Below are 23632 nucleotides of genomic sequence, written 5' to 3' on the forward strand. Positions count from 1 at the left end.
GAGAGAATACAGGTCTACTGTGTTTAAGCCCCTGTTATTTTGAGTTTCCGTCCCAGCAGAACTTGATCCTAATCAAAACAGCAAGCCTGGGCAAGGCTGCGAGACGACAGGGCCCTCTTGCGCCGCTGCGGGGAGTGCACGCTTGCGCCGCGGCGCTGGGGAGCAGACGGCAGCGCCAGGTAAGGTGGAAGATGCTCCGCGTCGGCTGCAGCGGGTTTGTCAGCAGGCAGCAGAACCCCAGGGAGTGTTCACGCATACATGGCGGGACTGCCCGTCTAGAGCTGGTGCGGCGGCCCCCAGCGCCCCAGGAGGCTGCCCACCAGCTCTTCCCCCTCTCTCCTTGGCACGCGGCTGTTGGCGTCACAGTGGCAGAGGACTATTGCACCTCTGGCCCCACATCTGGCAGCCTTCCTCTCTGCACCAGCAGTGCTGGCAGAGGCTGAGGTCCCGTGTCACTGCCACTGCGACTCGTTAGAGCACTCAGGGAGAAGGTTGCGGGCAGAGGGGGTCAGGACACAATTTCTTCGCAAAAGGGAGACCTGGGCGGATTCTCCCGTGCATGCGTACTGTCATCCTCGTGCGGAAATAGCCAAGAGAACTGGCAAGACACGGCACTAAAGCAAGGAGAGAGAAAGCGAGAAAAGCAGAAAGCACGCCACGGAGTAGCAGGGAGGCGGGACTTGCGTGTGCGGGCCCAGAGAGCAAGGCCAGATTTCAGGAGCAGCCTTTGTAGCCTCAGGGAGGCCAGGTGGCCTTTGGAAAGGCTCGTGAGCTCTGGAGCTGTCCCATGACCTTGGCGTGACTTCGGGCACCCGTCCGTTCACTGTGTGACCCTCGCTTCCTCCTTTGTAAACGTCGAAGGCTGTCACGGAGGAAAAGCAAAACAGGTGAAAGTGTTTAGCTGAGCACAGCGCCTGGCATATGACAGTGACTCATGGCTGTCACTTCCTCGTGGCCCCAGTGCTGTGTCAGGCGGGTCAGAGTGGCTGTGAGCGAGTCCCACGGCTGGGTCTGAGCAGGGACACAGCGGCTCCCGTGAAGGGACGGCAGGAGGCTCGGGTCCCAGGTGCAGCCGTGCTACTGATGCGGACAAGGTCACCCCGAGCCGGGGACTGAGTCTACTTCTCTAAAAAGTAAGAGGTTGGGACAGATGGTTACCATGGGCACATCTAACTCATATATTATTGGTTTGAGGGCCTAGAGGGCACGGAGAGTTTGCCGTCTCCCCAAGATTGTCTTGTCCTCCCCCGCCTGACCTGATCACAGGGCTTCCTCAGCTGGGACCTGGCGGCTCTTTGCCTCATACCTTGCGGAGCCGCAGCTGCAGGGAGCCAGGGGCAGGGAGGCTCCCCACCCATTGTGATGCGTGAGCGCCCACTCCGTGGCAACAATGGACACCCTGCCACCCGGCTCCCGGCTCCTGGAAAAGGCTGAGAAGCAAAGATAAGGACCGAGGGGGGGGGGGAGTAGTGGCTTCCAGATGTGCAGGGCTGACGCCATGGAGAGGTGAGGGTGCCCAGCTCAGCCCACTTCGGCTTCCTGGAGAGAATGGCCAAAGGGAGGCGCTTCAACCCACCCCTAGACAAGGACGGAAGATGGGTAAGGAAGACGGAGCCCTGCATCCCTTTCTCATGCCATGTGGGTGTGGTCAGGGGCACAGCACTGGGTTCAGATCCCGCTTCTGCTACTTACTGCAGCATGACCTTTGACAAATCACTTCACCTGGCCTCAGTGCCTTCATCTGTGAAATGGGAATCTCCTAACATTCTCGGGGGAATTGAATGATATAATGCATGTCAAATGCTCAGCACACTAGAACCTTGTAACTGTCCACTAGGCAGTGACTGCTGCCGTCTGTCCTTTTCCCTTTGTCCATGACATCTGTCTTCTAATGTCCTATGTGATCTGCACTATGCGCATCACTCGTCTCCCCTTGCTAGAACATCCGCTCCGTGTCCTTTTCACTTACGGACACATCTTCAATGCCTAGAACGGAACCCAGAGCGTAGGAGGCACTCGACATCATGTTCGCTGAAGGAATTAGCCCTATACTGGAAATCGCTAAACAAATTCCTGTTGGCTCGCGGTCTCTTGCCCTTAGTGCCACCAGACTGTGAAAGAAGATTCTAGGAACGCGCCGTCCACTCATCTCGATCATTTGAAGACTTCACTTTCCGGCTTCACGCTCTTCGCTAGACCCTTCTCTTTTGACGTCCTCACATGCCCAGTGGGACTCATCGCTGTTCTGCTGTCTTCCAGAAACATCTGGGTCACCGCTAAGCGTGGGGTCCTAGCCTTGTCGGTGCAAGCGCTTCTCTTGTTTGCTCTTTAACATGTGTATTCCATGTGCTGACAGGTCTTTTCCATTTCTAGTTTCTGCAATCCATTCACAGAAAGGCCAAGGGGGAATCACAGCGGTGGACTGTTGCCTGCGTCCTCCCCACACTCACAGTGAGGGACACAGAAAGACCTGGTGTCAACTTATTTTAGGGCAGCACCAGGTAGAAAACTGTTTTAGAAATGTTGTTTGTTTAAAAGAAAAAATGGAAAAGATTTCAGCACGTTTAGGTCTGAAGGCTTTAAAAAATTGACCGACTTACCCACTTGCACATAACCTTGGCTAAATAGGTTAGCTTTTCTAAATCTTAGTTTCTTTTTGTGCAGAATGTGAGCATAGCGTCCCAAGGGTACAGGGCTATTGTGGGGATCAATGACACATTCACAAGTGCTCAGTATAATGCATGAGCACACAGTAACCCCTCAATTCTTGCTAACTAGAACACGTGCATGTATGTATATATATATATTTATGTATATACACATAATGTATACCATGTTTCGTTCCACAAAAATTTAATGTAATATATGAAAAATATACACAATAAAATAATAAAAATAGTATAAATGAAATAAAAATTCATAACCGGTTTAAATATACTTTACAATAAGAGGCTAAGACTGGGAAAATATATAACATAGATACATATGCCATAACAGTCCATGCTGTAGATATCTGAGCACCAAATTTGACTCTGAGTTTCCTGGCAGTCAAAGTAAAATAAGAAATAGTGTCAACTACATAATGCTAATTGCCCATGAAGAGGAAAACATTTTTCTCAGACTTAGTAGCTTCCCCTCTGTCTATCACCCTTTTATTAGTTAGGATTGTGTTTGTCTGCATATTATAAAAGACTGATTCCAGTGTCTTAACCAAATAGGGGTTTATATTTCTCAAGTAACAGTAAAATCCAGAGGTAGGCAGGCCAGGGCTGGGACAGCTGCTCAGGGAGGCCCAGGTGCTTTTCAGCCTGCTGTTCTGCCCTCCTTGGGGTGGGGGGCTTCCACCTCTAGGCAGTGGGTCCACAACCTAGGCAGAAAAATAAGGGGGAGGTCAAAGGGTGAAAAGACAGAAGGCACTTGTCACCTGAGCCTGCCCCTTTTTATTTCCCAGGAGCCCTGCCCTGCAGACTTCCGCTCCTATATCACTGGGTCACATGGCCAATTTAGCTGCAAGGGAGTCAGGGGAGGTATGTTCTAACCGGCACATTGCCACTCCCAAGTCAGGTTCTGTTGTAAGGGACAAAGCGAGAATTGTCATCTCATAGATAGACATTCCTTTCATCCTCCTACCAAGAGCCCAGGCATGTAACCCAGTGCCCGGGTTTTAGGAGGACTGCCCCTGCCCCCACCCTACCAGGGTTTGGCTCGAGCCCTTGGCATGAATCCTTTCTGCTGTCAGCACCTCAGAGCATAAAAGGAATAGTGCTGATCATGAAGTTTCCAAAGTAACTTGTGGATGAGTTGGGGAAATTAAAGAAATTTTTGGCTTTGAGTCAGCAGCAGCCCATTTGGCAGGACAGTAATTGCCACATTAGAGGTGACAGTCATTTTGCAGTTGACCTTGCTGGTTGTAATCTGGCTGTCGCCGGGTAGGAAGGACTTTTTCCACACACTTTCACCTTCCCATTTAATGTTTCAGTCATTGAGTGATTGAATGCAGCACCAATTTCACCGCCAACTAGTTAAAAAGCTATATTTCACGGCTACAATATCTAACAGAAGGGTTTATTTCACAGCTATCATGTTATAGCCATTAAATATATATTTTAAAGGAGTGAAATTAAAATGCTAGAGCCATTTTTTTTTACAGCGATTTAGTTCACAGACTTGCAGAATACAAATGAACCCAAGGCAGTTGTCATTTAACTGGTGAGAGCCACTGTTCTCGACGTTAGAACAGCTTCCCCCACCCTCGGCCTGAGTTTGCCACAGCTGCCCAGAGAGAAGCGGAGACTCCATCAGACCAGAGTGAGGGCGAAGGGAAAGGCTACCAGCCTGGTACAGAAATGGCAACCAACTGAACACACTCTTGTGCAGACACTAACCAAAAGCCACCTGAATCTACAGTTATATCGTGACTTGAGGAGGACTCAAGAGAGAGAAGAGCAGTGCTGGCTCATGTCATTAGACTCTAAAAGAGAAGGAAGGAGTACCAGCCTAACGTGACAGCAATGGGTTTGGGGGCGAGGGAGCAAACAGCTGTGAGCAACACCAGAACCTGCCAATGGCAGGTGAGCACTACCAGATTGTGCACGTTTCCTCTCTTGCTCAAACCTACCAGATCAGGTAGCTATTATTATTCCCATTTTACAGACAGGGAAACTGAGGCTTGGAAAAGTTAAGTCTCTTGCTCACCGGCTCACCTAGTAGGAGAGAGAGCTGGGTCTGGACTCAGGCCCTCTGACTCTACAGCCTGCGTCCCGACCACATTGTGATGCTGGGAGTTTTCACCAAGAGTCAGGTCTCGTTCTTTGCTTATTTTAATTTCCACTCATTTTCTTCTCCTAGAGAGCCCTGCTTGAGAGGTCACTTTGTTGGGCTGGCCTTTAAGAGGTTCCATTCACACACGTAAGCTGGGTTGAGCTGCTGTGGCCATCAAGTGCCAGCCTCATCCCCGCCAGGAAGGAAGGACTCAGTGCTCCCGCTGCAGACAGTGTGGCCCTGCCCGTCCACCCCTAGGGATCCCTTGGCTGAAGACGGCTGCCTTCCCAAGGCCACCCCGTCTTCCTGGGGATCAGTCTTCCAACGACTGATCGATTAGGGTGTGCAGAGGCCGGGTCCCCTTGCCCTGCCTCTGAAGGGGCCACCCCACACCCAGAGCTCTCTGCAGGGTCAACTGAGGCCCTGGCCTGGACCTCCTCCCTCTGCTCAGTCCTGTTTCCTCCCCACCCTTTTGTAGGGAGATTGCAAGGGCACCCCCGAATAATCCTCCCTGTCCTCACTTTTCTTGCTTCACACCCTTTACCTACTCGTTCTTTGCCCGCCCTCTACCATCCCACATTCCCAGTGGAGAGCCAGCTGGGACCGTCGCTGCTCCCCTGCCCCCCGTCTCAGGGCCCGCCTCACACCTACATTGCCAGAAGTCGGCTCACCCCATGGACGTGGGTTGGATCCTAGGCGCCAAGTACCGCCAAGTACCGGAGCCCCCTGACCAGAGGAGCCTCTCAGATAACACATTCCTGTCTGCTCAGAGTAGCCGCTCACTCTCGGAGGGCCGCACCCTCCTTCCCGGGCTGCGGACACACAGCCAGGCTCCAGCGCAGCAGGGGTGGCTCCCCGTAACTTGAAACGACCAGCGGTGATGGCTCTGGGCCATTACAATGTTTTTTGTCTTGGAAAGAATACTTGAAAATTGCAAAAATTATGCCATTTCCATTGCATGCCAGAAGCACCCAAATTGCATTTTAATCACTACACAGAGGAAGCCCTGATACTTGGCTTCTAGAGCCAGATGTGTCTGGTTTTAATCAAGCCTTGTGCTGTTTTTCCAGTTCCCCCACATTGGGCTAACGCGAAGGATACCAGAATCCATCACAAGTGCTACGTTAAAAGAGCCCCAGAATCCACGTTTGTCTCGCCAAGTGACGGAGAAGCTACCGCCAATATACAAAATCCGGGAGAAGGTGAGTGCAGAGCTCTGGCCCCAGCTACACACCCTGGGGCTCCCTGAGGGCAGGGCACCACTGGCATCTGGGGCCAGACAGTCTTTCCTTGTAAGAGGCTGCTCATTTTGCACCCCAACCTCTTAGCCTGGTACTACTCTCTGAGGAGCTGCCTCTGAGTCCAGTCAAGTCAGTCTGTCTATGCACAAGAGGCAACGGCTCTGGTTACAGCTCACAGTTCGTTCTGCCTCCCCGGCTGGTGCATGAGCAACTTCAGGGGCGCTCAAGTGCGGGAGGAGAAGCAGGTGTTGACTTCACACCTGCCAGACTCACTGGGCCAGGGCTCTGTCTTCTGGGATCCTTATTGGCCAGATGAAGAAGTTGGTCTGCACAGCCTCAAAAGCCGTCCCCAGGTTTTGGCTCCATGAGCCCACACACTTTTCCATTCTTGCCTCCAAATAAGGTGTTTTGAAAGAGAATTTTTATGGTTTTCAGAACGCTGGCAGTGAGGCTGGGTTTCCAAGCCCTAAGCTGGCGTGCACACGTGCGTCCTCACGGCCCTGTGCTCTTTGCTCCGTCTCTGGCGACGGGTTTAACGGTCTTACTTGGAGGTCGCCTGGCCTCGTCCGTCTTCCTTCCGCACCACTGCACCCCGGTTCTGAGAGCACCCTGCAGCTCTGACGTGCGCCCCCTCGTCTCCGCCCGTGCTCTCTTCCAGCAAGCCGTCAACAACAGCTTCCCCTTCTCCGCTCACGACAATCGGCACAGTCTCGAGAACTCCGGCTACTACGTGGACTCCGTGAGTATTCCCTTCCACCTTCCTAACAACGCGGGAGCCACGTCAGGGCTCCAGGTTTTCGGGGGCGTGTTGAAGATAGAGGACTGACCTTAACGCTGGAGCAAGGTCAACACCAAGCAATGTCTTAAACTAGACTCATAACAGGTTACAAAAAAAAAAAAAAAATTGCTGGAGGGTACGTTCCATGCAGCTTTCAAAATCTGCACCGGATTTCTGACTAGGTTTACGTGCACTTTATAATTCTCGAAGTGCCTTCCCATAAATTGTCTCTTTTGTGGGCTTTCTTGTGAAAGTCTTCCATGGGAAGGAGGGACTGCTGCGCGTGTCTCTGGATGGCAGAGCCAGGACCGTGAGGGGAGGTCAGAGGGAGGGGGCGCTCGCCGAATCTCAGGAAGGATTTCTTAATGGCTGGGGTTGCCTTTTCTCTAGGGCCAGTTGAGTTCCTCGCCACTGGACAACACAAAGTCTGACAGCATGGTGGTTAGCGCGGCACTATGTCATAAAAATGTAGTGCAAGCTGCATGTGGAATTTAAAATTTTTTAGTAGCCACATTAAGTTAAAAAAAAAACAGGTGAAATTAACTTAATACATTTTATTTAACTCAGTAATTTCCCAGTTTATCAATTCAAGATGTAATCAATATAAAAAATTAATGAGATACTTACATTCCTTTTTCCAAACTTAGTCTCTAAAAATCTAGTTTGTATTTTACACGTATCTTGCACATCAATTTGGAGGACTCACGTTGCAAGTGCTCCATAGCTAGTGGCCACCAGACTGGACCGCACAGAGTTAACATATCTTAGGTGGAAGGCTGTATCCCGTGATCTCTGAGAATCCTTACTGAACCTCAAAGTCCATGATGATGAGGCTGTTAATAATGCCCCAAAGAAAGTGTGTGCCGTATGCCAGCTTCTCATAGTATCTCGTGCGCTCCTCGCAGCACTCCTATGGGCTAATTAACTCTTCTCGCCCTCATTTAGAGATGAGCAAATTGAGAACAGTGAAGTTAAACAACTTGCCCTAAGTTACCCTTGCCTCTAGGCTACAATGTCTCAACTAAATGGAAGGGGCTTAACCTAAAAAATCTGGTTTGCTTCTGCCAGAGGGTTGAAAACAGAACCGGAACATCCTCGTTGCCCGCCTCTCTGAATGGAATGTTTCATATTTTTTTCTAAATAACCGAAGTGACATATGTCCTTTAAAAAACACAGACAATACTGAATTATACAAAATTAAAAATACACTTCGCACCTTTATTTTTCCTTCCTCGTAATCTCACCTTGATAATTTACTGCTGATAATGGTTTGGTGAGAATTTTTGCAATTTACACACAAACATGAACACATAACTGTATATCTTATTAACTACATAAACAGGATTGTACCACATATATTTTGCCAGGGTTATGATAGTCTCATAGAAAGCACTGGAAGCTTTCCAACTTTATGTTCTGAAATAGTTCATACAACATTTGGATTTTTAGTTTAAGTAAAGTTAGATAAAATTTGCCCATAAAATTACTTGAGTTTGATATTTTTTAGAGTTAGCTTTTTACTAACTTTTCCATTTCTCCCTTGATTATTAATTTATTAAAATTTTCTACCTCTTCTTGGGTAGATTTTGCTGATGTGTGTTCATCTAAAATTTATCTAACTTATTTCAAATTTATGGGTATAATATCTCTTAAAATACTCTTATTTTGCTGTTCTTTTAAATTTTTTTAAGTTGAATATGTAGTTCATATACTTGTAATTGTTTCCGTTAATAAATTTATTAAAACTATGAGTATTGTTCAGATTATTGCTTTGGCTACATCCAAAGATTTTTCTATTTAAGATCTTATTATTGTTTCCAAATAGTCTATGATTTAATTATTTTAATTTCTCTTTTTACTAAAAAAAATATTTAGAAGAATGTTTTGCATTTTCTATATGGTTATAATTTTTTTAAGACCATCTATTTGTTGCTAGTATCTAGTTTTATGGATTATAGTAAGTTTTAAAGAGTATAATCTGTACTTTCTAATTTTTGAATTATGAGATTATTTTTGTCATATGTGATTAATTTTAGTAAGTGTTCCATGGGTGTTTACAAAGTATATATATTATCCCTGTTGGTTACAAAATTCTTTATTAATTCAGGGCTTTTAATTATTTTATTCAAATCTTTCACATCCTTTTCTTAATTTTTGTCTTCTTGTGTCAATTTCTGCTTCTAAGATTATTCTTGAATTTCTAAAGTTTTTTCTGCCTTATATAGTTTAATACCATATCTTTCTGCAGAAAAAAATCATAGTTGTTTTATTTTCTTGGTGGCTTTTGTCATTTATCAATATGAAATGTCCTTCTTTATATGCTTTAATGCCTTTAGCCATGAATATCAGCATTACCACTGTTTCTTTCTGCTAACATTTGTTCGTTATGTTATGGTCCATTCCTTTATTTTCATAATTTTTAGTCATTTTGTGTTGGATTGTCTTCTATTGTAAGGAGAATACAGCATGGTGTAGAGCCAGGCATGGTGGCTCATGCCAGTAATCCAGTGCTTTGGGAGGCTGAGGTGGGAAAATTGCTTGAGGCTAAGAGTTTGAGGCTGTAGTGAGCTATCTCTCATCACTGCACACCAGCCTGGGTGACAGAGTGAGACCCTGTCTTTAAAAAACAGAAAAAGAAAGAAAGAGAAAGAAAAATTTTTAAAAAATACAGCATGGTTAAAGAAAAAAATCTAGGAGTCTTTATTTCTTTATATGAGAATTTAACCCATTCACATTATTATGACAATTTATGTTTTGGGCTTCATTTCTGCCATCTTGTTTTTATGTTTTCTATTTATTATGTTTACATTTTGTTTCTCTTTTTTTTTTTTAACCCCTACTAGAACAAAATGTGTTGCTTTTTTTTTTTCTCCCTTTCCTGACTTTGCTAGATTGGTTGAATTTATTTGCTCATTTTGACTTCTATTGATGTTCCACTAGTAGCTACTCTCAAGCATAAATGTTTAAGAAATATACTAACACTATATTACTATAAATATATTATAGCATATTATATAAAATATATTATTATAAATATTATTATAATCATTACTATAAAAATTAATATATATAGTTTTTCCCCAAGTATAAGGGGCCAAGACATCTGGGTATTTTATGTCACCTACTTCCCTTCCTAGGAGATGTTGTGTTGGTGGCCCAGGTCTTGTTCTCCCAAATCCTGGAGATGTCATTTCAGGACTTCAACCTGGAGCTCAAAGCAGTGGCCCTGACTTCTCTAGTTAGCTCTCCCTTTGTAGTGTTTCAAGTTTTAAAATGAAATGTCACCATATACTAAGGGTATAATTTTTTAAACTTCTGCAGAAGTAAAGGTGGCAATCTCAAAAATTTATTTACACATGGGATTATGGTCACATGTCTTTATATTATAAGAATTTGAATGTTTTTCAACATTATTAAAAGTCATAAAAATATTTCAAAAATTAAATGGTAGTGCTGGATCAGAAAACACACACTTTTAGGATGTCTGATGAATTATCAATATTACAAAACTCATCAAGAATCTTTTGGAAGAAGGATTAGGGGTCCAGTGAAGAAATGGCGTTTTTGTCAACAGTAAACCTTACTTTTGGCTTCTTTTTCAAAAGCTCTGTATAGCTTTGCTCAGGAATAAATTTAATACAAATTGGAATTTTAGGTCCAGTTTGTTTTCTTTCTTTCTTTTTCCCTCCCTCCCTCCCTTCCTTTTGGTTAATTCCTAAAGTTCCAATGCATTTCATAATCATATTACCTGTAAGTATTTGAAGTTTTACTTGTTACTTTCCCTGCAGCCCTTTCCCCTAGTTTCTTGATATCCTCAGGTAAGTTCTTGGAAGGGTGTTTGGACAGTGTGCCCAGCATCTGCTGCATGCCCTCCAGCCACTGTCCCCTCTTCTCCCCACTCTCCCCACTGTCCCCTCTTCTCCCCACTCTCCCCACTGTCCCCTCTTCTCCCCACTCTCCCCACTGTCCCCTCTTCTCCCCACTCTCCCCACTGTCCCCTCTTCTCCCCACTCTCCCCACTGTCCCCTCTTCTCCCCACTCTCCCCACTGTCCCCTCTTCTCCCCACTCTCCCCACTGTCCCCTCCCCTCCCCACTCTCCCCACTGTCCCCTCTTCTCCCCACTGTCCCCTCTTCTCCCCACTCTCCCCACTGTCCCCTCTTCTCCCCACTCTCCCCACTGTCCCCTCTTCTCCCCACTCTCCCCACTGTCCCCTCTTCTCCCCACTCTCCCCACTGTCCCCTCCCCTCCCCACTCTCCCCACTGTCCCCTCTTCTCCCCACTGTCCCCTCTTCTCCCCACTCCCCGGGGGGCTGATGTGTGTGGGCTGCGTTCCTGCCCCAGCCCCTGGGACCTGGAGCCATTGCCCAGCTCCTTGGCCTCTCCCTACACGTACCCACATGTATGTAAATAGATCCTTTGTAACCTCTCCTGAAAGCACCCTAATTTGAGTGTGCCGTTGTCCTCCCACTGCGAACCCCACACCGATCCTTCATAACAGACTCACTTTACTGATGTAAATAAAATCTTGGTAATCTAATGTCCATTTCCTTTCAGCCTATTGTGTCAGAATAGTGTTTTCTGCCTCAGTTTTCATCCAGTTGTGACCAAATCGTACATACAATTCTGAACACACAGTCGCTCTCAGGTTCCCTAGTAAGGTGCTGACAGGGAGTGAGGACATCTGTGGGCGCAGACCCAAAGGCGCTGCTTCCTTTCGGGGAACCCTCAGGACAGGGAAGGGCTCTGGCCTCCTCAGACTTCTGGGAGAAAGAGCCAGCCGCCCGCTGAGCCGCTGCGGGGCAAGGAACCCACCTGAGGACCCTGCGGATGGAGGCTGGATAACAACAGGCTGCTTCGGGCTGGACTCTTCTCTGGTTCTGCCTTCATGTCTCTTCATGTCAGTTCCCTTGGTGGCACCAGGTGGCTGTGAGGACAATAACAGAACACTGACAGGATGAGTTATGGCCCTCAACTGGTTGGTAAAGGAGACCTCGTGACAGTTGTCATGTGGGGCATTTAAACATATACATGGCATGTACCTGCGTTTGCTAACTAAAGACCTCAGGACTATGCGGGCTTGAATACTTTCCTCCTAATCTTCTTGTCATTCTTCCCAGGGCCTGGGACGTAAGAAGATCTCCCCAGATAAAAGGCAGCACAGTTCAAGAAATTTCAATCTCTGGACATGTGACTACGTTCCATCTTGTCTTGACGGGTTTTCGAATAACCAGATATCGTACGTGTATAAGGAAGCTATGGTGGTCTCAGCTTTCAGACGCTTTCCAAGACATTACAGTGAGATATGGAGCACTTTCAGATTTATTCCCAAGCGAAGCTATACAGAGTTTTTGAAAAAGAAGCCAAAAGTAAGGTTTGCTATTGACAAAAACACTGTTTCTTCACTGGACCCCTAATCCTCCCAGGAGATTCTTGATGAGTTTTGTAATACTGATATTTCATCAGACATCTTAAAAGTATACGTTTTCTGATCCAGCACTACCATTTAATTTTTGAAATACTTTTATGATTTTTAATAAGATTGAGAAACATTCAAATTCTCATAAAATAAAGGTATATGTCCATAATCCCATGTGTAAATAAACTTTTGAGATTGCCACCTTTACTTTTGGGGGAGTTTTAAAAATTACGTCCTTAATACCTGGTTACTTTTTTCATATTAAAATTTCAGGCAATACAAAGCAAGTAAAATACCCCCACGATCGCACCCTATCTCCCATCCCTGTCTGTCCTCAGGCGTAAATTAACCGCTTGTTCTTAATCTGCATTTACAATCATATACATGTGCATAAAATTTTGAACATAAACTACGTTACAGAGTAAATAACATTCTACAACTTTCTTTTGATATTTCCAAAAATGTGTACTATCTTGGAGTTCTGCAGCATCAGTATGAATAGGATGATTTTTTAAAAACTGCTGTCCTTTATTCCCAACTGCAGATGTACTACATTTTTAAAATTTATCTTCTTATTAATGGACATTTGAATTGTTTCTGATTTTTTGCTGTCAGACACAATGCTGCAGGAACATGCTTGAGCCACCTCTTTGAATACCTGTTCATGTGCACCTCTGCAGTAGACTCTGAGAGTTACCCTGTTAGTGCTGAGTTGGACAACATGCACAGTTAAAGTTTTAGTAGTATAAATATTGCAAATTGCCTTTAAAAAAGACTGTACCAGTTAAACTCGCACCAACAGTGTCTGTGAGTTTCTGTTTCTCCTCCCTCACACTATCACTTAGATATTTAAAGATGTTTAAGGGGGAAAAAAGGTACCTTGTTATTTTCTTATTTTGCATTTCTCTAATTATTGGTGATGTTGAGTATCTTTGCCCATGCAGTGGCCATTTATATTTTCCTTCTGTACACTGAGCAGTGTCACCATCACTCTATACCAACATTTTTTTGATATTTTTCCTATACGTAAATTTTAGAATAAATTTGGAAATTAAAAAAGAAACAACACATTGCAAATTTGATAGAAAGTTCCTCAAATGTATTAATTTATGGGAAAACTGACATCTTTATACTCCCCGTTTGTTCTGATCCTATTTTATATTCTTCAGTAAAGCTTATAATTTTCCTCACATAGGTCTCATGTGTTTCTTTTCCATGTTTATTCCTGCGTATTTTGAAATTTTGTGTTTATTTTGAATTTGTTTTAAAGTTGTACTTTTAGATTGGTTTTTGCTGATGTATAAAAAAGCTATTGATTTCTGTATGTGAATCTTCTATTTGGCCACCTGGCTAAACTTCTAATAATAAATAAATAAAAGAAAGAAAATTTTAATAATCTTTCAGTTTATTTGCTTCTGGATTTTCTATGTGGACAATTATATTGTTTACAAGAGTGATACTTTTATATCATTTCTGACATTTATACTTTGCCCCTTCTCTGTCTCATTGCATTGGATAGGACCTGAGGTACAATTTCAATATTGTCACAGATTACTAATACATATCCTTATTTTATGTCCGAATTTAATGGGGCTCCTTCTAATGTTTCACCGAGAAATGGACTTTTGTTGTAGGTTTCAGATAAATAAGGTTTATCTAGCTATCTTGTGTTCTTAGTTTCCTAAGAATTTTTGTCCCTAGAATATTTTTAAAGTATATGTACATGGGAAAAATTTCAAAGAATATAAAAATAAACCATGAGAAAAGAATCTTCCTCATGTCTCTGACTTCTTCCCCCCCATTTTTTCTTGCAGGGTCAGCCCTATTGACAACATTTGCATGTGTGTTCTTCCCCGGGTCGTCTGTGCACAGGTTCTGTCTTTCTTACACACACACACACACACACACACACACACACACACACACACACACTCACACACACACACACACACACTCACACACACACACACTCACACACACACTCACACACCATTCCATTGTTGCTTTCTACCCCCGCCAACTGCACTTACAAATGTGACTTTGAAATCATTCCGTATCAGTTCTATGAAATCCACTCTTTTCTTGGAAAAACACGGCTGGCTCTGGCTATTATTCATAGTTATCCGTTACGTGGATGCGCCGCAGTTCCTGCGATGTTTTGACGGCCACTTAGGCAGTTTTCAGTGTTTTCCTACTATGAGCAATCTGGAATAAACACCTTTATAGGTAAACATTGCCCTTCATCTGTGAGCATTTCTATATGGTGAACTCATAAAAATAAAAATGTCCAGTTAAAGAGTATGTGGATTTAAAATTTGAGTTCATGTTGTCAAATTTTCTAAAATAGGTTGGGCTCCAGCCTGCAGCTTCACCCACAAGCAGGGAGAGGGGAGAACACCTGTTTCCCACACCCTTGCATTATCAAACTTCACATCTGCCAATTTGTTAGCCTAAAAATGGTGTTGCGTTTCCATTTGCATCTCTTTCCTCGCATGTGTGTGTGTGTGTGTATGTGTGTGTAGCTATTGAAAAGCCTCTTGTGTTTCTTTTGCTGTGAACTGCTTATCTGTATCTTTCACTAATTTTTCTATTGGTTTGCCTTATTCTTTAAATCACTTGTATGATTTCTTTACATATTAACGTATTGAGCCTGTGTATCAATATGCTCCAAGTGTTTAATTTTTTGTTCTTCTTTAATATACATAAATTAATAGACTTTGTTTTTCAGAGCAGTTCTAGGTTCACAAAAAAAATTGAATGGAAATTAGAGTTCCTGCGTGCCCACTATCCCCCCCACACCCCTCCGTTTCCTGTTATTAACATTTTGCATCGGGGTGGTCCATACCACATTTTTAGCCCTGCATATTTTTTAATGCAGTAGAATGAATGAATCTTTTCTTTAATGGTTTCAAGATTCCCCGCCTTGCTTAGGACTTCCTTTGTTTGAGATTATTAAGAAATTCTAAGAGTTTGTGTTATGGTTCTTATTGTTGATATATGGAGTGACATTATAGCAAAGAATATTCTGACATTTATTGAGATGATCATATATATTTTCTCTATTAATATGCTAAGGTGATGAAATATATTAATGGATTTTCTAATCTTCAACCATTCTAGCATTTCTTGGAACAAACTCTTTTGGTTATGATGTATTATTCTTTGATAATATTATAATAATAGTATACTATTATTCAGGCCTTGATATGCAAATATTTTATTTGCTGTCTTTTTGTTTTCAAACTTATGCAATTATTATTTTAGATTTGAGTTAAAGGCAGATTTCTCTCTTTTTCTATCCCCTGACACTGCTTATATATAAATTGCAAATATTTATACAATTTGCACAAAAGCTCCCGCTGGACTGGGTGCTGTGTAGGTGCAGATCTTTGGTTGTCTTTTCAGTTTATTTTTTCCGAGATTGGTCTGTATGGTGCTTCTATTTTTTTCTTTTTCTAATTTTGGTCATTTTTATTTTTAAAGGAAATCATTTGTTTTTATTGATTTTTAAAGTTATAGTGTTTTAATATATTCTCTTTAAGGCTTTAAAGTCATATCCTGTCCTTTGACATTTTGAATATTGTTTACATGCCTTTGCGCTGTTCACACATTCTACATTTTTGTTGTTTGCTTTTGATCTCATTAATTTATGCTTTTTTGTTTACTAATTCCTTTCTTCGGCTTATTTTGATTTTCTTTTTCTAGCTCCTCAAGGTGAAGGCTTAACTCAGTTATTTTCAGTTTTCTTATAAATGTGGTTAAGGCTACATCTTTGGAATGGCACTATACACACACCCACACATACATACACAAATACACACACCCACATATATACACACACATACGCATACACATACAAATATGTATACACACATACACACAAACACACACTCGTATACACATATATGCCCACCCGTGCCCATACACATACACATATACACACAAACACATGCACACACATACACATGAATGCACATATACACATACACACAAAACACATGTACATGCAAATATGCATGCATATGTACACACATGCACATGTACATACATACACGGATGTATACACACATTTACATACACATCATAGTGCTCTCCTTATTGTTCATTTTCGAATAGCTTGTAATTGCTTTCTTTTTTAATCCAGGAATTATTAAGAAGTGTATTTGAAAAGTTACTCTTTCAGTGTTATTTTTCATTGTCAGTATTTTATTAATGATTAAGTAATTTCTGCATTGTGGTCAATGATTAAGATTTGTGTGACTTCTGCTTACTGAAAATTTAAAAATGTTCTTGTGGCTTAATACATGGTCAATTTCTATGAGTATTCTACATGCATTTGACAAGGATGTGCAATCTCCCTTTTAAATAAATTTATTTTGGGAAATAATTATAGGGCCATAGGATGTTGTCAAAAAATTATACAAAGAGGTTCTGCCTACTCTTCACCCAGTTTTCTCTAATAACATCTGGCATAACTGTGGTATAATAGTGTGTTCACTTTCTATTGTTGTGTGTCTTAGTCCATTTTCTGTTGCTTATAAGAGAATACCTGAAACTTGGTAATTTATAAAGAAAAGGAATTTATTTTTTTCAGTTATGGAGGCCAAGGGGCCACATCTAGTGACAGCCTGGTGTGGCTGATGGGGACTCTCTCTGCAGAGTCCTAAAGCTGTGCAGGGCATCACCTGGGGAGGGGCTTGGCATGCTAATGTGCTCTCTCAGGTCTCTCTTCCTCTACTTATAAAGCCACCAGTTCCCCTCCATGATAATCCATTAATCCATTAACTCATTAATTTATTAATGCATGAATGGACTAACCCATTCATGAGGGCAGAGCCCTCATGACCCAATCACCTCTTAAAGGCCCTACCTCTCAATATGGCCACATTGGGGATTAAATTTCAACATGTATTTTGGAGGGGACATATATTTGAACCATGGTGCTATGTAACAAATTACTGCCAATGTAGTGGTTTATAACAACACTATTTATTAGCTCACAATTCTGTAGGTTAGAAATCTGGGCACATGTGGTGAGGTCCTCTGCTCAAGGTCTCACAAGCTAAAATCAAGGTGCATGCTGTGCTCTCATCTGAGACCCAAGGTCCTCTTGCAAGGTCCTGTGTAGCTGTGGCACAGTTCAGTTCCTTGTGGTTGGAGGACTGAGATTCCACGCTTCCTCTTTGGCTGTGAGAAGGGGCCCTCTTAGCTCCTGTAGGGTGCGGCATTGCTTGCTCCATGGCTCCCTCCAACTCCAAAGCCACAATGGAGAACCTCGCTCCAATTGCCTCTCATGTTGTGCAATCTCTTTTACCTTTTCAAGGGATCACCTTATTAGGCCTGACCCACCAGGGATAATCATATTTCAAGATCAACTGATTTGGGATCTTTAATACATCTGAAAAATCCCTTTTGCCTTAGAACATAATCATGGGATTGACATGGTGTCATATCCACAGATGCTGCCCCTACTCAGGGCAGGAGATTATGGAAGAGTGATGGTCATTGAAGGTCATCTTGGAATTCTGCCCATCACAAATATCTCAACATTGGTACAATTCACAGGCTTATTTAGATTTTAACAATTTTACATGCCCATGTGTGTGTAGGTGTGTGTATTTTGTTGGCTATGAAATTATATTAGATGGCATCTAGTTTGTCAGCTAATCAATCTGACATTTACATGATATGCACACTTGGGAAGTAGGTAGGGTATTTCACTCTTGGGATGCTCATCTTTTTATTTTTAATTTTATGGGTTTTATTTAGCTATAGAAAATTTTCTTCAATTATTTCTTTATTTTCACCCTTCTGTGTTCCCCTTTTCTTCTAGAAGGCCTCTTAAATGGAAACTGAAGTATCTGGATCGATCTTCTCTGACTCTCCAGTGTTCCTTTATATTTTCCATCTACTTCTCTATTTGCACTGGTTTCTGGAAGAATCCCTAAGCTTCATCTTCCAGTTTACTAAGTGGCTCTTCAATTATCCATTCTGCTATTTAGCCAATCTACTGAGGTTTTTCCTGTAACCAAACAACATTTTAATTTCCAAGGTCTCTGTCTGGGTTTTATTTATGGATGCAATGTTTAATTCTGCCGGATAATAATTTTACTTATTTCTATATCTTGTTATTTTTCTCCACTCATTTGAATTCCTCAGGCATTGCTATGTCTGTTTGCCTTTCTTGCATGGTACAAAACTTTTGTGAATCTCGGTGTCTGAGGATCCCTGACAGCTCCTCTGTGAGCAGTGTCTATGTTCTCCTCCCGCCATCTGCATGAGGGCGAGTGAGAGAAAGGGCTGCCCCGGGTGTAGACAGCAGCGTGTGCTCTGGGAGGAGCTCCCAGTTTGCCTGTTGTGATCTTCCTGGGACACTGCTCTGTCCCCCTGGCCCGAGTAACTACTCTCATCCACACCTGTGGCACTGACGTGGGTCCAGTTCACTGCTTGGCACAGAATGTGATGAGGACCAGCCAAGGTAGAGAACCTCTCCAGACAGGCCATCCAGTGCCCTGGCCCCGCCTCCTCCCAAAGTCCCCGCCTCCACGCCAGCGCCCCTGCAGCAGTCCATACCTTTGCAATAGACCTGCCCCTGCCCAGTCGGATCCCGCCTGCCTTCCATCCCATAGAAAATCAGGACCACTTGCCATGGATAGAAGGTAATCTCAAAGTAAACACAGTGGGAAAACAAACAGACAAACCAATTGTGATTACATTCCAGCTGGACAATGTTGCCCTAAAGACCTCTTGTCTGAGGACGACCCTCAGGTGGCCGAAATGGGACATTCACATCAGAGAAGCGTGAGACGGGTTATCACCAAACCCACAGTTTTCTTCACAGCCTAAACAGAAGGTTTGGAATAGAACAGAAAAAGAAATGACCTTCTTAATATGTGAGTCAATATTACCAATGCTGCATCGGCCTTAAAACTCTCTTCCTTACGTTAGGAAATAAAGACGAAGGGTTTTTATGTTCACTAAAATTAGACCTTAAGAAAACGACACACTAAAATAAAGTGGCTATCAAATGACATTTTATACATCTTAAATTAGTAATCGTGCTAGTTTCTGCTGTCCGTCCCTTTCTGTGAGGGGGACTTTGCAAGTAGTCTCTCCTGCGCCCGGTTTCAAAGAATGCTCGGCTTTTGCTGTGGTCTGTGCGAACAGAATGCCTCACGACAGGCAGGTTTTGTGACATCGGAGCTGCTTCTGATGTCCGGTCCTGCTCCTTGGGTCCCACGCCCGATGCTCCTTGGGTCCCACGCCCGATGCAGACACTCGCAGTAATCGGATGCCTGGACGTCTTTTTGCGATTGCCTCGTGCACAACTCTGAAGTCCACAATTGACTCACACAGTCACGTGGCTTTTCATCTCTGCCCCTGACACGCAGGAACGTCATTCTCGGCCAGGTGCATTTCCTTCCATTTCCTTTTCTTCTCCCTGGGAGTCCCCACAAAACCCTCACTTGCGGAGACTTCTGCCTCTTCTTTCCTGTCTCTGCCCAAAGACCAGCAATCGCCAGCAAAAGTGACACATAATTCAATATACTGGAAGTTAAATTTAAACAATTACAGAACTAAATCTGCAATGATGTGAAGGAGAAACATGGGGATTAGTGCGTGGGCGAGATATTTACCATCTATAGAAACACAAACTAGATAACTGCCCCTTAAAAGCCAGTATCACTGTTCTCTACATAAAAATAAACAACACTGTCCAACTACCTCACATTTCGCAATCCAGCGAACCAAGAATGAAAGGAAACTGCACTTCCGTGGAGGGGGGCTGAGGGGGTCCAGCACAGGTGCCCTGCGTATGATAACCTGCTTTACGAGAATAAAAATCTTTAATAAACTTGGCACTATGTCAATGGTTTGCTGTTATTGGTTGTTTTAGCGTGTTGTTTTGAACAGAGGAATAAACAAATAGCCAGTTAAAGAAACCCCAACTTACTAATCAATTACATGCAGGTGTTTATAGATTTCTTCCATTTTAATGCATTAGACTTGGACTTGTGCCATCTGAGAAATGACTTAGACTCTAAAAGAACAGCTGCATGGCTTGGCAATAACATTTTGGAGTGATGCTGCCTGGTATCCACTGTAGACCAATAGCAGGAATCTTCAGTTATGTGCTGTGCACTTAGTAGGCATGTGCATAACTATTGAGTCTCTCATTTATATTTGCAAAAATCAGATCTAAAGGTCCTTAGACATGACAGGTAAAAGGGCAACATGATGATTTCCTGTGAAGCCAACTCTTAAATGCTGCCTATTTTTAGACAGAAGCATATTCTCATTTGGTCTGTTTTGACATTTAGGACTATGATTTAAAGATTGCCTTGTGTCTTCTTTTCGTTTTGAGCATCTTGTGCCTGTGTTTGGCCAAAGCCGTTTCTGTCCTGGCGGCCATGCACTGGAATCAGCTATAGTGACTGTCTTTCTTTCTCCTACCACAGCTGATAACAACAGCCATTCTAGGAACACTTTCCGCTTTGCAGTTTAGTGGTCAACTGCAACTCTGATCAAAGTTCAGGACATGTCACTGCTGACTTGTAGGTCAGGAGGAAAGGACATTTCACCATAATTCAACATTTTTTTTTCACCTACGGAAGAGCTGGTCCCATATTGAGGATTCCTAGGGGGAGAGATGGGTGTTAGGGAGGCAGGGTTGAAATGGTGAGCTAACTATAGGCATCCCATATGTTCTGCTGAGTTCAGGGAAGAATCCATGCTGTTATGGTAACACCCCGAGAACCACAAAACAAGCAGGAAGAATCAATTTTCTCCTTCGAACTCTTTGATGCCACCCACAATCTTTGATCCTAGCGTGGTGCTGGGAACAGGCGATTTGGGAAGATGCCCTGTAGCTCTACCTTGGGCTCTGCAGCTTGGCAGTAACCCTGCCTTTCTCTGGGTGAAACAAGCCTGCCACTTCCCAAACACACGAGTAGTCATGGTGCTAATCCTGGTGCCACGCGAGGATGGGGAAGTGCTAAGTGTGAAACGCTGTGCACTGCCTTTGTAAGCGCCCTTCACAACAAACCCAAACATCTCACTTAACATACAGTATTTAAGTAAACATGTTACGGATATACCAAAACAATCCCCCCAAATATTAAACAACAAATCAACCCCCTGTCAGAGCCTGACTCACCGAGTAAATGGAATGAATAAAATTGTAACTCACGCGCTTGACTACGGCTCTATGAAATTGTTGAATTTGTTAGGTGTAGCGTGTGATTTCTGCACAGAGTAACCAAAATAACTTCAAATGCCTTATTTTCTCTCCCAATTGAAATTAAACTGCAAGTTCCCAAATTGGGTAATACAGGCATAAGAACACAAATCATGTTTTCTTTCCTCCTTCCCTTCTGCCTGTCCAAACAAGAGCTAGCATCAGAATGTTCAGATCCAAGAACAATTATTTCTACACCACTTGGGCACTGATCTGACTGCCTCATTTGCAGAGGACAGTTCCAGTTCCGAATGGAAAGAACAACTCTGCTCATGATCCACGTTCCATATAGCTATTTACGGGCTCATGAATGACCGGAGCAGAATACTACAGCCTTCTCTGCTGAAGATCATATTGTTATTCCTTAGGCCCGAATGAGAAACATCTTAAATATCCTTCCGCGGTGTATAAGCTTTGCCTAAGATTCCGGGATGGGTATCAGCTGTGAGTGGAGCATCCAATGCTCTTCCAACAAATGCCACTGTGGTTCCAAAAGAGGATCTGGAAGTCTCAACATAATCCCATGGGAGAAATCTTAACTGTTCCTCCAAAGAGTATTTTGTATTGAAAGCGACACCTACTACCCATGACATTCTAGATCTTTAAAGAAGAGATTTGGCTGTGCTGAGTATCTCCAATCAATCAGGATAGTTTGGTTAAAGCAGATAATGTTTGCCAACTGAAGCCAGGCTGATTGCCAGCTTGTCCCCTAATATGGCCCAGTCCCCTCCCCCCCAACCCCATGACACAACCTCTTTCCTGACTGCCCCATTCCCTTTGGGACGGGTTGTGTGGCCAACCACACTACTATGTGTACCAATATGAATACATGGTGGACACAGCCAAAGCCCTCATGTGCTTACTCCGTATCCAATGACTATGTTTGGGGCCCTTACTCTTGTGGCAAGCCCTGTGCTGGCCCTGGGTACGAGTGTGAGCAGCAGCAGACTCCATCCTCACCTACACCATCCATCAGACAGCAAAACGCAGCAGCCCCTTGCCAAGGCCGAGATCGCGAGCTAGAGATGCCGAGTGAGTGTGGCTCAGGCTAGGATACTTTGAAAGGTCATCATAATTTTATTAAGCTGTGATCGGGGAGCGAAGATAAATGTCACGGAAATGTGTTTAATATCGGATACATATTATATTATGGAACAATTATGAATTTGCGCTTCTTGTGTACATTAAAATTTGGATAAGTGTAAGGGTGAGAGCTGAGTCTGATTCTTTATCTGCTAGATAAGGAATTGATTTTAATTCTGTCTCTGCTAATCAAAGGGAAATCAGAAAAACAAACTATTTACTAAAAGCCCTAAATACATTTTGATTACCTACGGATATAGGGAGTTATTTTGGCTTCATTTATTCATTTACCGAAAGCGCAGTGGTGGAATTAGTAGTGCACTACAGAGGGCTGAGGGGAAAGTGAAGTCTCAGGGCTGCTCGTGGGTGGCGCCAGGCAGCAGACAGCCCGCTGGACTGGGGCCGGCTGCGCAGGGGCGCAGTGGAGGGGCCAGGTAGGAGGAGAAGGTGAGTGTGGTTGCCGACAAGTCCGGTCAAGGAGCCGGGGAGACGGAGGGATATCTCTATCTGTAGCTCAGAACAGCTCAGGATGAGGACGAAACACACAGGGAAGAGATGCCATGACAACTTGATGGAGGAATGGAGTCAGCAGGATTTTTTTTTTTTTTTTTGCTAAAAACAGCAGAAATGTATTTTCTTATAATTTTGGAGGTCAGAAGTCCACAATGCATCTCACTGGACAAACATCAAGGAGGAGGGCTGCTTTCCTTTCTGGAGGCTCTGGGGAGGGTCCATTTCTTTTCCCTGTGCAGCCTCGGGGGCTGCTGGGTTTGCGGCCCCTCCCCCATCTCCAAAGGCAGCAACATTGAGAGACCTCTCTCTTTGCATCTCTGTGTCTCTGTCTTCTGATCCCCACCCCCTCTCTCTTTTTGGCAAGTTAAGAGTGATGCTTACAGACCAAGGCAAAGAAGTGAACAAAAATGGACAGACAGACCGAGGTTGGGTGAGGATGGGGAAAGTGGGAGGTGAGGCAGGTGTGGCATTGGGTGGGTGCGCACCTGGAAGGGAGACCTGCCTCCAGGTAGGGGTCATATGGCTCGAGTGGGTGGGAAGAGATTAGAGAAACTTAGGAGAGAGGGAGGCAGGGGAGGAATCCCTCTGGAGCGACTGCTT

The 23632-nt window shown here is 43.7% G+C and overlaps 1 protein-coding gene across 3 annotated transcripts; it reads left to right on the forward strand.

Annotated features, from left to right (window-relative positions):
• Positions 1-1382: 1382 nt before the first annotated feature.
• On the forward strand, positions 1383-14512 carry TEX36 (testis expressed 36). Of its 3 annotated transcripts, XM_012781365.3 has the most exons (5): positions 1383-1599; positions 5832-5963; positions 6661-6741; positions 11900-12148; positions 14013-14512. In XM_012781365.3, the coding sequence occupies exons 1-5, from the start codon at positions 1549-1551 to the stop codon at positions 14025-14027; spliced, it is 528 nt and encodes a 175-aa protein (XP_012636819.1). In that variant the 5' UTR covers positions 1383-1548; the 3' UTR covers positions 14028-14512. The 3 variants fall into 3 exon arrangements, with proteins under 3 accessions (XP_012636819.1, XP_075866487.1, XP_012636818.1); XM_076010372.1 differs by lacking the exon at positions 11900-12148; XM_012781364.3 differs by lacking the exon at positions 14013-14512 and having other exon boundaries at positions 11900-12365.
• The last annotated feature ends 9120 nt before the right edge of the window (positions 14513-23632 follow it).

This window comes from Microcebus murinus, chromosome 14 (genome assembly GCF_040939455.1).
Source record: "Microcebus murinus isolate Inina chromosome 14, M.murinus_Inina_mat1.0, whole genome shotgun sequence".
NCBI lineage: Eukaryota > Metazoa > Chordata > Mammalia > Primates > Cheirogaleidae > Microcebus > Microcebus murinus.

Bases quoted from the DNA above. Each gene is read 5' to 3' on its own strand.
- TEX36 (XM_012781364.3), top strand. From the start codon at position 1,549: ATGGCCAAAGGGAGGCGCTTCAACCCACCCCTAGACAAGGACGGAAGA. The intron at 1,600-5,831 runs GTAAGGAAGACG...CTGTTTTTCCAG, and splicing joins TAGACAAGGACGGAAGATGG to TTCCCCCACATTGGGCTAAC. The intron at 6,742-11,899 runs GTGAGTATTCCC...CATTCTTCCCAG, and splicing joins CCGGCTACTACGTGGACTCC to GGCCTGGGACGTAAGAAGAT.